This window comes from Somniosus microcephalus, chromosome 3, assembly GCF_052327205.1.
Source record: "Somniosus microcephalus isolate GS21.2 chromosome 3, FLI_Smic_1.0, whole genome shotgun sequence".
NCBI lineage: Eukaryota > Metazoa > Chordata > Chondrichthyes > Squaliformes > Somniosidae > Somniosus > Somniosus microcephalus.
The window spans coordinates 140536938-140553388 of record NC_140989.1 but is presented as its reverse complement, the minus strand read 5'-3'; the positions used below and the strand labels follow the sequence as shown (position 1 = coordinate 140553388).

General features: G+C 49.3%; 1 protein-coding gene across 2 annotated transcripts in view; it reads left to right on the top strand.

The window, feature by feature from the left end:
- Positions 1-16451, top strand: part of LOC147121439 (D-beta-hydroxybutyrate dehydrogenase, mitochondrial-like) — a 496438-nt gene that overhangs the window by 24810 nt on the left and 455177 nt on the right. The window contains exons 3-4 of one of the 2 annotated variants that reach the window (XM_085981684.1): positions 4828-4961; positions 5054-7153. The exons of the other annotated variant lie outside the window; for it this stretch is intronic. Of the exons in view, the coding sequence (XP_085837810.1) occupies positions 4828-4961; positions 5054-5428 (509 nt within the window). The 3' untranslated portion in view covers positions 5429-7153. Of the gene's footprint in view, positions 1-4827; positions 4962-5053; positions 7154-16451 lie in introns of those variants that run through there. 2 annotated transcript variants of the gene reach the window in all.

The following is a 16451-nucleotide window of genomic DNA, read 5'->3' as shown; positions in this document are numbered from 1 at the left end:
AATCAATCCAAATAGAAATCCCAATTAGCATTTGGCTCAAAATGTTCAAATCAGTAATTGAACCAATTGCACTCTATGGCAGTGAAGTGTGGGGACCGCTAACACAACAAGAATTTGCAAAATGGGACAAACACCCAATTGAGATCCTACATGCAGAATTCTGTAAAAGTATCCTCCGGACTCAAAGGAAAACCGTAAACAATGCATGCAGGGCAGAACTAGGCCAATATCCATTAATAATCACTATCCAAAAAAGAGCCACCAAATTTTGGAAACACCTAGAAATGAGCAACCCCCAATGCTATCATTACGAAGCCCTGAAATGCCAAGAGAGGACCATAAAGAAGAATACCCTCAGTCAACTAGTCCTGGGACTCAGTGAAGTAACTACTAACACTACTAACAATAACCAGCCCCAGGACAGTGACAGCGCAACACAAAGAATTCGACCCAACACAATCGTCGCTAAGCAAAAGGAAAAATATCTGTCATATTGGGCAGAAACAACAAAAACCCAAAGCAAACTCAATTGCTACTTGGCCCTAAACAGACAATACAACATGGCTGATTACCTGACCATGGTAAAGGATAGCAAACTGAGAAAAACCTTGACAATGTACAGACTTAGTGAACATAGCCTGGCGATCGAAAAAGGTAGACACAGGCAGACCCGGCTAGCAAGAGAGGACAGGATATGCTCTCACTGCAGTCAGGGAGTGGTGGAGACAGAGATGCACTTCCTCACAGCTTGTAGAAAATATCAGGGCATAAGGGAGAATTTCTACCCAAAATTCACAAAAATATGCCCGGAATTCAGAAATTTGAAGGACGACCAAAAACTCCCATACCTACTAGGGGAAGAGAGAAATTGTGTAACACTAGCGGCACACTATGTTACAGCTTGCCATAAACAGAGGGACAACCACTAAATATAAGAAAAGAGTATATATAAATTATATGAAAGTATATTTATACACTCAGGGATATATCTGTTTATACACTGTATGGATAGATCTGTATTTTTGTTTTGGCAACATAAGATGTAACTTGTCATGCCAATAAAGCGATTTGAATTGAATTGGTAATGGGACGAGTTAAACAAAAGATGAATCTAGATGAAGTGTAAATGGGAATGGCAGAATCATCAACAGTTGCCATGTGGAAAAAAAAATAGGGGCAGAGGTTATGATCTGAAATTGTTGATCTCGATGTTGAGTGCAGAAAGCTGTAAAGTGCTTAATCGAAAGATGAGGTGCTGTTCCTCGAGTTTTTGTCTCTTAATCTCTCCTGCCTTCCACCCTATCACAGGCCTTCCCTTTTGTTCTTTCCTCTCCTCCCCCCTCTCCCTGCCCCTACACTTAGAGTCATAGAGTTTTACAGCACAGAAAGAGGCCCTTCGGCCCATCGTGTCTGCGCCGCCCATCCATCCCTGTCCAGTCTAATCCCATTTTCCAGCATTTGGTCCATAGCCTTGTATGCAATGGCATTTCAAGTGCTCATCCAAATGCTTCTTGAATGTTGTGAGGGTTCCTGCCTCTACCACCCTTTCAGGCAGAGAGTTCCACATTCCAACCACCCTCTGGGTGAAGAAGTTCCTCCTCAAATCCCCTCTAAATCTCCTGCCCCTTACCCTGAATCTATGCCCCCTTGTTATTGACCCCCCCACTAAGGGGAAAAGTTCCTCTTTATCTACCCTATCTATGCCCCTCATCATTTTGTACACCTCAATCAGGTCCCCCCTCAGCCTTCTCTGCTCCAAGGAAAACAACCCCAGCCTGTCCAGCCTCTCTTCATAGCTGAGGCGCTCCATCCCAGGTAACATCCTGGTGAATCTTCTCTGCACCCTCTCCAAAGCAATCACATCCTTCCTATAGTGAGGCGACCAGAACTGCACACAGTACTCCAGCTGTGGCCTCACCAGCGTTTTGTACAGCTCCATCATAACCTCCCTGCTCTTATATTCTATGCCTCGGCTAATGAAGGCAAGTATCCCATATGCCTTTTTAACCACCTTATCTACCTGCTCCGCTGCCTTCAGGGATCTATGTACATGTACACCAAGGTCCCTCTGACCCTCTGTACTTCCTAGGGTCCTACCACTCATTGTGTATTCCCTTGCCTTATTTGTCCGTCCAAAATGCATCACCTCGCACTTTTCAGGGTTAAATTCCATTTGCCACTTTTCCGCCCATCTGACCAACCCGTTTATATCGTCCTGTAGCCTGAGGCTTTCCTCCTCGCAATTTACCACCCCACCAATTTTCGTGTCATCTGCGAACTTACTGATCATACCTTTTACATTCTCATCCAAATCATTTATGTAGATCACAAACAACAAGGGACCCAGCACCGATCCCTGAGGTACCCCACTGGACACAGGCTTCCAGTCACAAAAGCAACCTTCGACCATCACCCTCTGCCTCCTGCCACTCAGCCAGTTTAGGATCCAACGCGCCAAGGCACCCTGGATCCCATGGGCTCTTACCTTCTTGACCAGTCTCCTATGCGGGACTTTGTCAAAAGCTTTACTGAAGTCCATGTAAACCACATCCACAGCATTTCCCTCATCTACCCCCGTAGTCACCCCCTCGAAAAATTCAATCAGATTTGTCAGACATGATTTACCCTTGACAAAGCCATGCTGACTATCCCCGATTAATCCTTGCCTCTCCAAGTGGAGATTAATTTTGTCCCTCAGAATTTTTTCCAATAATTTCCCCACCACAGATGTTAGACTCACTGGCCTGTAATTCCCTGGTTTATCCCTGCTACCCTTCTTGAATAATGGTACTACATTAGCTGTTCTCCAGTCCTCTGGTACATCCCCTGTGGCCAGAGAGGTTCTGAAAATTTGTGTCAGAGCCCCTGCAATCTCCTCCTTTGCCTCCCACAGCAGCCTGGGATACATCTCGTCCGGGCCTGGGGATTTATCCACTTTTTGGCCTGTTAAAACCGCTAGCACCTCCTCCCTCTCGATGCTAATATGTTCAAGTATGTCACAGTCCCCTTGCCCGATTTCTATGTCTGCATCGTCTTTCTCCATAGTGAACACAGATGCAAAAAATTCATTTAAAACCCCGCCTACATCCTCTGGCTCTACACACAGATTGCCACTTTGGTCCCTAATGGGCCCTACCCTTTCCCTGGTTATCCTCTTGCCCTTAATATACTTATAAAACATCTTAGGATTTTCCTTTATTTTGTTCGCCAGTGTTATTTCATGGCCCCTCCTCGCCCTCCTAATTTCTTTTTTAAGTATGCCCCTGCACTTTTTATACTCCTCTAGGGCTTCTTCCGTCTTTAGTCTTTTGTAACTGCCAAAAGCCCCCCTTTTATTTCTAATGCATTTTTGTATATCCCTTGTCATCCAAGGTTCCCTTTGCTTGTTGGTCCCACCCTTGACCTTTACAGGAACATGTTGGCGTTGTACTCTCTCTATTTCCCTTCTGAAAGTCTCCCACTGTTTTGATGTGGATTTTCCTATAAGCAGCTGCTCCCAGTCCACTTTGGCCAGATCCTGCCTTATCATATTAAAATCGGCCTTCCCCCAATTTAGAACCCTTATTTCCGGGCCGTCTTTGTCCTTTTCCATGACCACCTTAAATCTCACCGAATTATGGTCACTGTCGCCAAAATGCTCTCCTACTGACACTTCCACCATTTGCCCGGCTACATTCCCCAGAATTAGGTCCAGTACCGCCCCCTCTCTTGTAGGACTTTCTACATGTTGGCTCAAAAAGCTCTCCTGGATGCACTTTAAGAATTCTGCACCCTCTAAGCCTTTCACACTCTGACTGTCCCAATTTATATTGGGGAAGTTGAAATCCCCCACTATTATTACCCTATTATTTTCGCACTTTTCTGAGATTTGCCTACATATCTGTTCCTCTATCTCCCCCTGACTGTTTGGGGGCCTATAGTACACTCCCAGCAAAGTGCTTGCCCCCTTTTTGTTTTTAAGTTCTACCCATATGGCCTCATTAGAGGAACCCGCTAATATATCATCCCTCCTTACAGCAGTAATTGACTCCTTAATTAATATTGCAACACCCCCTCCCCTTTTACACCCCCCTCTGTCTCGCCTGAAGATTCTATACCCCGGAATATTGAGCTGCCAGTCCTGACCCTCCCTCAACCATGTCTCCGTGATAGCAACAATATCGTACTCCCATGTGTTCAACAACAACTTCAGTTCGTCCACCTTATTTGCAAGACTCCTTGCATTAAAATAAATGCCTTCCAGCCCTGCCATATTCTCTTTTGCCTTCACATATTTGCTCTGCCTTCCCAGCTGACTTGTTTTTCCCTCTGTATTTGGCTGTAAATCACCCCCTACTATAGCTCCACTCTGTACCCCAACCCCCTGCCAAGTTAGTTTAAACCCTCCCCAGCAGTGCTAGCAAACCTCCCCGCAAGGATATTGGTGCCCCTCTGGTTCAGGTGTAAACCGTCCGACTTGTACAAGTCCCACCTTTCCCAGAAGCAGACCCAGTGATCCAGGAAACTAAAGCCCTCCCCCCTGCACCTTTTACATTTCCAACTTTTTCCAGTTCTGACGAAGGGTCATCGACCTGAAACGTTAACTCTGTTTCTCTCTCTACAGATGCTGCCTGACCTGCTGAGTATTTCCAGCATTTTCTGTTTTTATTTCAAATTTCCAGCAACTACAGTATTTTGCTTTTGTAGAAGCCTGGCAGAAATGGATTGGCCCCAATAGTTTCCCCCTCACTTACAAGTCCACTGGTTTCTTCATTGCACAGTGGATTTTCTAGACTGTTTACTATTTGTTGTTCTGAAAAGTAACATTTCTTTTTTTATATATTTTAGGTCGCTTTGTTTTTATGTCTAGCATGACTGCATATATTCACATTGGGGGAGGCAGTATCTATTCAATCACTAAGTGTGGTATAGAAGCATTTTCAGACTGCTTGAGGATTGAAATGAAGAAATTTGGAATAAAGGTAAGCCACCAATATCAAATTTGCAGGTCTTAAACAAAAATGAGCAAAATGAAGGTTAATTCTATATTACAAAAGCACATTGTTTCCGCCAGGTCAGCATCATTGAGCCAGGGAACTATGCACTTGCAACAAACATTCTACAAGTGGAGAAAGCTGAAGAGGTCTGGAACAAATTAAATGACGCTCTAAAAAGTGTCTACAGCAAAGAGTACATGCAGCTTTGCATTGATGATGTACAGAAAGCTATGAACACATACCCCCGGAATCCTGTGGATGTTACAGATACTGTCGTAGAGGCTCTAATATCCGCCAGTCCTAAGGCACGATACCTTGTGGTTTCCATGGTTGAAAGGGTCATTATTTTTATGTGTGTTCACTTTCCAACCTGGTTCACGGATGCCTTTTTCAGTTATAGCAAAGGAAGCCGCAAAAGGACCGCATTGGTAGCTTCTCAGATAAATAACTAGAATGAAGCAACCTTGGTTTAAAATTTGGTGCTGAAGGTGATGAAATGGTGGAGATTAATAAAAAGCATTTATAATCTTGTACTGCCTGTAGTTTTTACTTCACACTGTGCCTCTGCTTTTAGGTCATAATCTGTCAAATGTACAATTTGATATTTTTAAATAGTGAATAATTTACATCAACTTCATCTTCCCTCAGCTGTGAGCTGTAGCCAATTGCTGTTGTCTCTTAAAATAAATATATTTTGTTGTAGGTGTAAGATTTGCAAAATTCCCATATTTTCCCTAAGGTTATTAATAAAAGGGAGCCTGCATGGACATTTTTTTAAAAAGGTACCCAAAGATGGCGTCCGCACCTCGTTACCAAAAGCCTGCAAGATTTTAAAAGCTTGGACGCTGTGGCAGCGCAAGCAGCTTTTGTGGAAATCGAAACCTAAAATGCAGTTTCTGTGAAAAGGGACTTTGTATTTTGGAAAGCAGACACAGAACATTGAATATGTATTAAGCCAGATCGTAGACAGATCAAAACCAGTTAGGCCTATACTTGAGGCCATCCAGCTGTCTGCATAAATAATCGGAAACAGCTTAAGGAAGCCATCGAGGCTGGACAGGCTGATTAGAATGCATTAATAACAATACAGCTCGGACATCAGGCCATTAGGTGCGATAAATGGCCATCTAAAAACAGTTAGTTTAGATTGTTCCAATTTTGGCGGGCTAGTTAAATAATTGTAGCAATGAACTAACCTGATTTGGCACGCAGATAAGGGGATATCGTAAGGAGTATAACTGGAGGCCCCGGGTAGCAATCTCTCTCTTGCTCTTGCCCTTGTCCCTGCTCTCGTGGCTCCGGCCTCTTGGGCTGCCGCTCACACTCGTGCCCTGGCCTCGTGGTGGGTGCTCCCCGTAGCAGAGTTTCAGTAATTAAGGACACCATACCAATAGCAGGGGAGGGGAACGAGACCCAAGTCCATAGCCATCCAGGATGCCCAGGCCGCACAAAGGGGCGAGACGAAAGTGAGTAGGCAGCCCAGGACTTGTATAGTAACCGAACGAGACGAGACGAAAGGAGACGAAGGCGATGGTAAACAACTCGATAAGAGCAGAGCAGGGCAGCGAAAAACGTATTGATGAGGCCCAGCGTCTAGTTATAAGCTGGCGCTTGGTGAGACGAACATTCCTTGTTGAACACTGCGAAAACGCGGGTGGCCACGCCACGACGAATATACTGGCGTTCTTAAGCTTGGGTAGGAAAATCTAGGCAGTTAAAACTGCCAACTGCCCTATAGGCGCAACGTTGCCGCCGCCGACCGCCCGAGGGAGAAGAAGAGGAGAACCCATCGCGACGAGACGACGACGGCAGCGGAGGGGAAGAAGGTGTGTCGCAGTAGCAGATCCAGCACCGCGCCCCTGAAGACCACGTGGCGACGGGGTACCTAGAAGGACCAAAGACCAGACCTCAAAACTCGCACTCATTGACAGTTGGTTTTATTTTGGATTGGTGAGCATGAATTCTGGCCGCTCGTAGCTTAATCTAGTTAGGTATAGTGGGTGGGATAAGGATAAGGGGATTGTTAATATAGTTTGTTTTCCCTCGATGTGCCATGTGTTCCCCATTCCCTGCATAAGTATAGTTATTTTGTACTTGCCTGTGATTTTATACCAGTAATTTCTTGTAAGACTGTGTTATTTTCTGTTTTAATAAATCTTGGTTTTCTCACATCCAAACCATCTGTCTACTCGAGTTTTCTGTATCGCCGCCTGTACCTAAGTCCAGTGTCTAGAACCCAGGGGCATGGGAGCGATTCAAACCGCTCACAAACAGGGGCATAACTGACTGGGTGCACGCGCCACACCCAACCACCACTCCCTACATAGGATTTTGTTTGAGGAGGTAATCAGTGTTCCCTCTAATTTTTTTTGTAATGAGCGGGCCACGAACCCTTTTGATCAAGACCTTTTTATCTGTGGGCAAATGTTACAACAACAACTTTTACAACACCAGTAACTTCAGCAACAGCAACCACTTAAAAACACATAGACAGTACTGCCATATTGCCACCCCACCGTCTCAAATCATGAGACAATCAGAATAACTCTCACTAAATAAATGCAATAATTTCATGATTTTTATCTAACAGGTCACAGCTCTTACAAAAATAATATTACACGTGTCTCATGTTAGAATTTGCTTAGGTGCCTCATCAAAGTTAATCATAACATCTTGGGGTCATTGTCCGATTAGGATATGCAAATATTGGAGATTGGTCAGGAGAATGAGGGAGTAGGACGAAGGAGATGGGTTGGCAACATCCCATGTGAGATGTTAATAGCAAATTAGCCAGAACAATGGACACAATGAAGCTAACAGATAGCAACTATTAGCAAGGTCACATTAACTATCTGGGATTGTCCAAGTCATATACTGTTCCTTTGTAAATGCAGAAAGGAAATATCAGGTTAAATTGATTAGCAGTTAAACCATCAAGATGTCCATTATGTCAAGGTCTGGAGGTTTGGTGAGAAGGAACCTCACTTCAATATACATTCTGGGTAAAGTTTATCACATCCATTGCTACCTCTCCTTTCAAGTCCCATTCTACCTCTCCTCTCACATCCCATTCTACCTCTCCTCACACGTCCCATTCCACCTCTCCTCACACATCCCATTCTACCTCTCCTCACACGTCCCATTCTACCTTTCCTCACACGTCCCATTCTACCTCTCCTCACACATCCCATTGAACCTCTCCTCACACATCCCATTCTACCTCTCCTCACATCCCATTCTACCTCTCCTCACACATCCCATTCTACCTCTTCTCACACATCCCATTCTACCTCTCCTCTCACGTCCCATTCTACCTCTCCTCACACATCCCATTCTACCTCTCCTCTCACGTCCCATTCCACCCCTCCTCACACATCCCATTCTACCTCTCCTCACACATCCCATTCTACCTCCCCTCTCACGTCCCATTCTACCTCTCCTCACACATCCCATTCTACCTCTCCTCACACATCCCATTCTATCTCTCCTCACACGTCCCATTCTACCTCTCCTCACACATCCCATTCTACCTCTCCTCACACATCCCATTCTACCTCTCCTCACACATCCCATTCTACCTCTCCTCACACATCCCATTCTACCTCTCCTCACACATCCCATTCTATCTCTCCTCACATGTCCCATTCTACCTCTCCTCTCACATCCCATTCTACCTCTCCTCTCACGTCCCATTCTACCTCTCCTCACGTCCCATTCTACCTCTCCTCACACATCCCATTCTACCTCTCCTCACACATCCCATTCTACCTCTCCTCAGACGTCCCATTCTACCTCTCCTCACACACCCCATTCTACCTCTCCTCACACATCCCATTCTGCCTCTGCTCTGACATCCCATTCTACCTCTCCTCACACATCCCATTCTACCTCTCCTCACACATCCCATTCTACCTCTCCTCTCACATCCCATTCTCCCTCTCCTCACACATCCCATTCTACCTCTCCTCACAAGTCCCATTCTACCTCTCCTCACACATCCCATTCTACCTCTCCTCACACATCCCATTCTACATCTCCTCTCACGTCCCATTCTACCTCTCCTCACACATCCCATTCTACCTCTCCTCACACATGCCATTCTACCTCTCTTCACACATCCCATTCTACCTCTCCTCACATCCCATTCTACCTCTCCTCACACATCCCATTCTACCTCTCCTCTCACGTCCCATTCTACCTCTCCTCTCACGTCCCATTCTACCTCTCCTCACACGTCCCATTCTACCTCTCCTCACACGTCCCATTCTACCTCTCCTCACACGTCCCATTCTACCTCTCCTCACATCCCATTCTACCTCTCCTCACACATCCCATTCTACCTCTCCTCTCACATCCCATTCTACCTCTCACATGTCCCATTCTACCTCTCCTCACACATCCCATTCTACCTCTCACACGTCCCATTCTACCTCTCCTCACATGTCCCATTCTACCTCTCCTCACATCCCATTCTACCTCTCCTCACACATCCCATTCTACCTCTCCTCACACGTCCCATTCTCTCATTTTCTCATGGTAAATTTTTGGCACGGCGCTGGAAGAGAGCAGACGTGTCTCTGTGAGCTCCCACAGCTTTGTTTTATTTTTTCGCTACTGCAGCCGTTCTACCTGCCTATCTACTTACCTGCTTCGCCTCTGGGCTTACCTGCCTTTCCGTTGCCGTTCGGCCGCCTCGTTTCCCGCGGGTGGTTGCTGATGCTGCCGCTTTAGAGACTACCTACCTTGCGTCTGGTCTTAACTGTCTCACCGCCGTCGCTCGGCCGCTTGGTTTCCCGCGGGTCCGTTGCTGCTGCTTACCTGCCTTTCCGTTGCCGTTCGGCCGCCTCGTTTCCCGCGGGTGGTTGCTGATGCTGCCGCTTTAGAGACTACCTACCTTGCGTCTGGGCTTAACTGTTTCACCGCCGTCGCTCGGCCGCTTGGTTTCCCGCGGGTCCGTTGCTGCTGCACCGCTTTTGGGGGTCTACTTGCCTTGTCTATGGGCCTATCTACCTCACCTCTGGGCCTACCTGTCTCGCCTCTAGACCTACCTGCCTCGCCTCTGGGCCTACCTGTCTCGCCTATAGACCTACCTGCCTCACCTCTGGGCCTACCTGTCTCGCCTCTAGACCTACCTGCCTCGTCTCGCCTTTAGACCTCTAGACCTACCTGTCTCGCCTCTGGGTCTACCTGTCTTGCCTCCAGACCACCTGCCTCGCCCCTGGGCTTACTTGCCTCGAATATAGGCATACTTGCCTCCTGGGCCTACCTGTCTTGCCTCTAGTCCTACCTGCCTTGCTTCTGGGCCTACCTGTCTCGCCTGGGCCTACCTGCCTCGCCTCTAGACCTACCTGCCTCGCCTTTGGGCTTACCTGCCTCGAAGATAGGCATACCTGCCTCACAGCCTCTGGGCTTACCTGCCTCGAATATAGGCATACCTGCCTCTGGGCCTACCTGTCTCGCCTCTGGGCCTACCTGTCTTGCCTCTAGAGCTACCTGCCTCACCTCTAGGTCTACCTGTCTTGCCTCTGGGCCTACCTGCCTCACCTCTGGGCCTACCTGCCTCGCCTCTGGGCCTACCTGCCTCGCCTCTGGGCCTACCTGCCTCGCCTCTAGACCTACCTGTCTCGTCTCTGGGCCTACCTGCCTCGCCTATGGGCTTACTTGCCTCAAATATAGGCATACCTGCCTCACAGCCGCCGCCTCGTCTACCACGGGACCGCTGCTGCTGCCGTCGCCGCTCTGGGCCTATCTGCCTCGCTGCCGCTTTTATCATCGCCGCCGCTCAACCGCCTCATCTCCTGCAGGTTCGCTGTTGCTTTTTATTTTTTATTTTGTGTATCCTGAGTGCGAAAGTGGTTATTATATATAGTCGCCAAACACTCTTGGAATTACGGAATATTCCAGTGGTTTTTCACGGAAATACAGACATCACAACAAGAAACTTAACAAAAGACTTTCCTGTGGAGGTACTGAGGGACAATGGAGAGCAGCGGGGGCAGGGGAGTCCACCCCTCGACCAGAACCATCAGGCCCCGGGGAGTAGGTGCAGACGAGCCCACAGGCGGGGGTCGTGGGCAGGCCTGCTAATTAGATCACGCAGACGGGGGTGGAAACCAGCTTTGCCCAGCATTCTCCTTGCCAATGTTCAATCTCTGGCAAATAAGATTGACGAGTTGAATTGCCGTATCGCCTCACAGCGGGACATTAGGGAGTGCTGTGCCATGTTCCTAACAGAATCGTGGCTAACCTCCATGATACCTGATGAGGCGGTGCAGCCCCAGGGATTCCTTCTGTTTTGGGCCGACAGAACAGCTGATTCAACGGGGAAGAACAGAGGTGGGAGTGTCTGCTGCCTGATCAACAACTGGTGTACAGATGGCCAGGTACTTTCACAACACTGTTCACCTAATTTAGAACTACTAACAATTAAGTGCCGCCCTTTTTATTTACCGAGGGAAATCTCTGCTATTCTCGTGGCAGCAGTCTACATTCAGCCACAAGCTGATGCAAACGCTGCACTGAGTGAACTTTACAGTGAGGTCAGTAAACTTCAGAACCGGTATCCCAAGGCAGTTCCTATCATTGCGGGATACTTCAACCATTGTAGTTTAAAGAAAGTATTGCCGAAATACTTTCAACACATCTCCTGTCCGACAAGAAATGGAAAAACTCTAGATCACTGCTATACAACAATAAAGCACGCCTACCGTGCCATTGCTCGGCCGGGCTTCGGCAAATCAGACCACATTTCCGTACTCCTACTTCCTGTTTACAAACAGAAGTTAAAGAGCACACCTACAACAGTAAAAACGGTGCGAAGCTGGACAGCGGACACAGAACTACAACTGCAGGGCGGGTTGGAAATAACGGTGATGTGCCTCAATAAATCCGAGACTCAATGTTAACTGAACAAAGCAAGGCTTTTATTAACTTAGAAGGTAACACACAGTGGAGAAGTGTCTCCCATCCAGAGGTCAGCTGTACTGGATGTGAGACACGCTGGGCCTGCTTAAGTAGAGGCCAGGTATGGGCGGAGCCCTACACACAATAAAATACAGGTGAGGAAATGGAACTGAGGTAAGGGAAATGAAACTGAAACTAAACCACAGTCACAGGCACAATCACACACAGAGAATACAGATGAGTGATGAATGGCATATTTCATCACATTCACCCCTTCTATAGATTTAGTCTGTTCGGGGGTTTGATAGTCCTCTGTGACCGACGTGGCTGTTGTGGTGCCGCGGGTGTCGGCTGGGTGTCCCCGGTGGCCTCCTGGGTCTCTGGCGGGGGCGCCGCCAGGGTTGTTGAAGGGGTGGTTGGTGGGGGTACCGTTGGTCGATGTTCTTCCGGGGGTGATGAAAGAGTAGTGGGTGGGTAAGAGTTGCTGTGATCGTTGTTGTGGTTGTTGTCGTTACCGGCTGGGGCGACGTCTTTTATGGACACGGTGTCCTCCCTTCCGTCGGCATGCCGGACATACGCGTATTGGGGTTTGGCGTGGAGTAGGTGCACTGACTCCACGAGAGGGTCCGTCTTGTGGCCCCTCACATGCCTTCGTACAAATACCGGACCTGGGGTGGAGAGCCATGATGGCATGGATACGCCTGAGGTGGATTTCGGGGGAAAAAAAAACATTCGTTCATGAGGCGTGGCATTAGTGGCAGTACACAATAGCGACCGTATCGAATGGAGCACATCTGGGAGGACTTCCTGCCAGCGGGAGATAGGGAGGCCCTTGGTCCTTAGAGCTAGAGTGACTGCTTTCCATACTGTCCCATTCTCTCGCTCCACCTGGCCGTTACCCCGGGGGTTGTAGCTGGTGGTACGGCTCGTGGCGATCCCCCTGGACAGCATGTACTGGCGTAGCTCTTCGCTCATGAAGGACGCCCCCCTATCCGTGTGGATGTAGCTCGGCATACCGAACAGGCAGAACAGGCTGTTGAGGCATTTAATGACCGTGGCGCTGGTCATGTCTGGGCAGGGGAAGGCAAATGGGAAACGGGAGTATTCGTCCACAATGTTCAGGAAGTAAACATTGCGGTCGGCTGACGGGAGGGGGCCCTTGAAATCTAAGCTGAGCCGCTCAAAGGGCCGTGTAGCTTTGATTAAGTGGGCTCTATCTGGGTGGTAGAACCGAGGCTTGCACTCAGCGCAAGTGCGGCAGTTCCTGGTCAGAGACCGAACTTCCTCAATCGAGTAGGGTAAGTTGCGGGACTTTATGAAGTGGAACAGCCGTGTGACCCCTGGGTGGCAGAGGTTGTTGTGGAGGGTCTGTAGCCGATCCCCGGTGGCGCTGGCACACATCCCTCGTGAGAGGGCGTCGGGGGATTCGTTAAGGGCCCCTGGCCGGTAAATGATGTCATACTCGAAGGTGGAGAGCTCGAACCGCCACCTGAGAATCTTATCATTTTTAATCTTCCCCTTCTGTTTATTATTAAACATAAACGCTACCGACCGCTGGTCGGTAAGTAGGGTGAAGCGTTTGCCGGCTAGGTAGTGGCGCCAGTGGCGCACTGCCTCCACGATGGCTTGGGCTTCCTTTTCCACGGACGAGTGTCTGATCTCGGGCCCTTGGAGGGTCCTCGAGAAGAAAGCTACGGGCCGCCCCGCCTGGTTGAGGGTGGCCGCCAAGGCAAAGTCAGACGCATCACTTTCCACTTGAAAGGGAGTGTTCTCGTCCACTGCCTGTAGCGTGGCCCGCTCAATATCCCGCTTAATGCTTTTGAAGGCGGCGTGGGCCTCAGCAGAGAGCGGAAAAGAGGATGCTTTCAAGAGGGGGCGGGCTTTGTCGGAGTAGTTCGGGACCCATTGGGAATAATAAGAAAATAACCCCAGGCACCTTTTCAGGGCTTTGGGAGTGTTGGGCAGGGGCAGCTCCCGTAGGGGGCGCAATCGGTCGGGGTCTGGTCCGATTTCCCCATTCTCCACCACGCTGCCTAGTATGCAGAGGTGCGTGGTGTTGTAAACGCACTTGTCCTCGTTGTAAGTGAGGTTGAGTTTTTGTGTGGTTTTCAGGAACCTCTCGAGGTTCGAGTCGTGATCCTGCTGGTTGTGACCACAGATGGTGACGTTGTCGAGGTAGGGGAAGGTTGCCTGCAAGTGGTGGTCATCGACCATGCGGTCCATCTCCCTCTGAAAGACTGAGACCCCATTCGTCAACCCAAAGGGGACTCTGAGGAATTGGTAGAGGCGTCCGTTCGCCTCGAAGGCGGTGTACGGGCGGTCCTCTGGTCTGATAGGGAGCTGGTGGTATGCTGACTTGAGGTCGATGGTGGAGAACACCCGGTATTGGGCGATTTGGTTCACCATTTCTGATATGCGGGTTAGCGGGTAGGCGTCTAGTTGGGTGTACCTGTTGATCATTTGGCTATAGTCGATCACCATCCGTTTCTTCTCACTACCCCTCACCACCACCACTTGGGCGCGCCACGGGCTGTTGCTGCGTTCAACAATGCGCTCCTTCAGGAGCCTGTCTACCTCGGTCGCGATAAACCGCCTGTCCTCCCAGCTGTACCTCCTGCTTTTGGTCGCTATTGGCCGGCAGTTAGGGGTAAGGTTCGCGAATAGCGAAGGCGGCTTTACCTTCAGGGTAGCCAGGCCGCACACTGTGAGGGGCGGCTGGGACCCACCGTAATTGAGCATGATGCTTTGGTGGTGGCACTGGAAATCCAGGCCCAAGATCACGCTCGCACATAGATTCTTCATGATTAGTAATTTAAAATTATCGTATACAGTTCCGTTAACGGACAATTGTACCGCGCAGTAACCCATAATGGTCGATGTCTGGGTTTTATCAGCCATAGAGATGGTACCCCGAGTAGGGACCACCGTTAGAGAGAGTTGTTGTGCTAGTTCAGGGTGGATAAAACTCTCCGTACTTCCACTGTCAATTAAACCTTTAACCCCGCACCCGTTTACCTCGATGTCCACCATTGATTTGGATAGCGGGTGCGGCCTGGTCTGGTCCACTGTGACCGATGCCACTGTAGGGCCCTGATCGAGACAGGATGGCGTCCACGCTGTCTGCTCACAAGATGGCGGACCCCACGAGGTCGGGCAAGATGGCGTCCAAGATGGCCGCTCCCACGGCGCACACGCGGCGGTGGCGGGTTTTCCGGCGGGGTTCCCTCTGCACACCTTCCCGAAGTGCCCCTTCTTACCGCACTTGAAGCAGGTGGTGCCTTTCACCGGGCACGGGTTTCTGGTGTGTTTCGGCTGTCCGCAGAAGTAGCAGTTGGGGCCCCGACGCGTCGCGGCTGTCGTAGGGCTTCTGGGGGGAGAGCGGGGCCCCGACGGTGTCGGGCTGCCGGGCGGGGAAGGTGCCTTCCAAGATGGCGGCGCCCTTGGTGCACACGTGGCGGCGTGGGCGGCACGGGCTGAAGAGTAGGCGTCCGAGTTTCTCTGGGCCACATCCAGGGATGTGTCCACAGCCTGTTTCAGGTCCAATCCCGTTTTCTCCAGTAGTCTCTGCCGGATGTAAGTGGAGCTGAGGCCTGTGATAAAGGCATCACGAACAAGCTCGTCAGTGTACACTGCGGCTTTTACATCTTGGCACTTGCAGTCTTTGCCAAGCGTTTTCAGGGTGACTAGGAACTCATCCAGCGATTCCCCAGGTCGCTGTGCGTGAGTAGCGAGCAGATGCCTAGCATACACCTCATTCGTAGGCTGCTGGCAATGCGCCTTTAAGATGTCGCAGGCGGCCGGGTACGCGTCGGCGTCTTGGATGTGGGGGTAAACCCGGTGGCTTACCCAATTCCGCAGGATTCCGAGTTTCATACTTTCAGCGTCCGTAGCGCCTGTGATGGCTGCGGAATTGTCCAGGAAGAATTCCATACACTTAAACCAGTGTCCGAAGCGTGCCGATGCGTCCGAAGCATGCTGGTCCAAATCCAAACGTTCGGGTTTCAAGAGTTGATGCATTGTGTTGAAAAATAAGTTAATAAAATTAATGTGCCTCAATAAATCCAAGACTCAATGTTAACTGAACAAAGCAAGGCTTTTATTAACTTAGAAGGTAACACACAGTGGAGAAGTGTCTCCCATCCAGAGGTCGGCTGTACTAGATGTGAGACACGCTGGGCCTGCTTAAGTAGAGGCCAGGTATGGGCGGAGCCCTACACACAATAAAATACAGGTGAGGAAATGGAACTGAGGTCAGGGAAATGAAACTGAAACTAAACCACAGTCACAGGCACAATCACACACACAGAATACAGATGAGTGATGAATGGCATATTTCATCACAAACGGACTGGAGTGTTTTCAAGAACCCAGACCTGGATGTGTGCGCAGGTCACATTACTGGATACATTAACAGACTGGTGGATGAATGCATTCCTACCAAGACTGTCCGTTTATTTCCTAACTGCAAACCATGGATGAACTCAGACATCCGCAACAACCTAAGAGAACGGCGTACCGCTTTCAAATCAGGGGACACCGAACTCTACAAGAAGGCCAAGTATGACCTCAGAA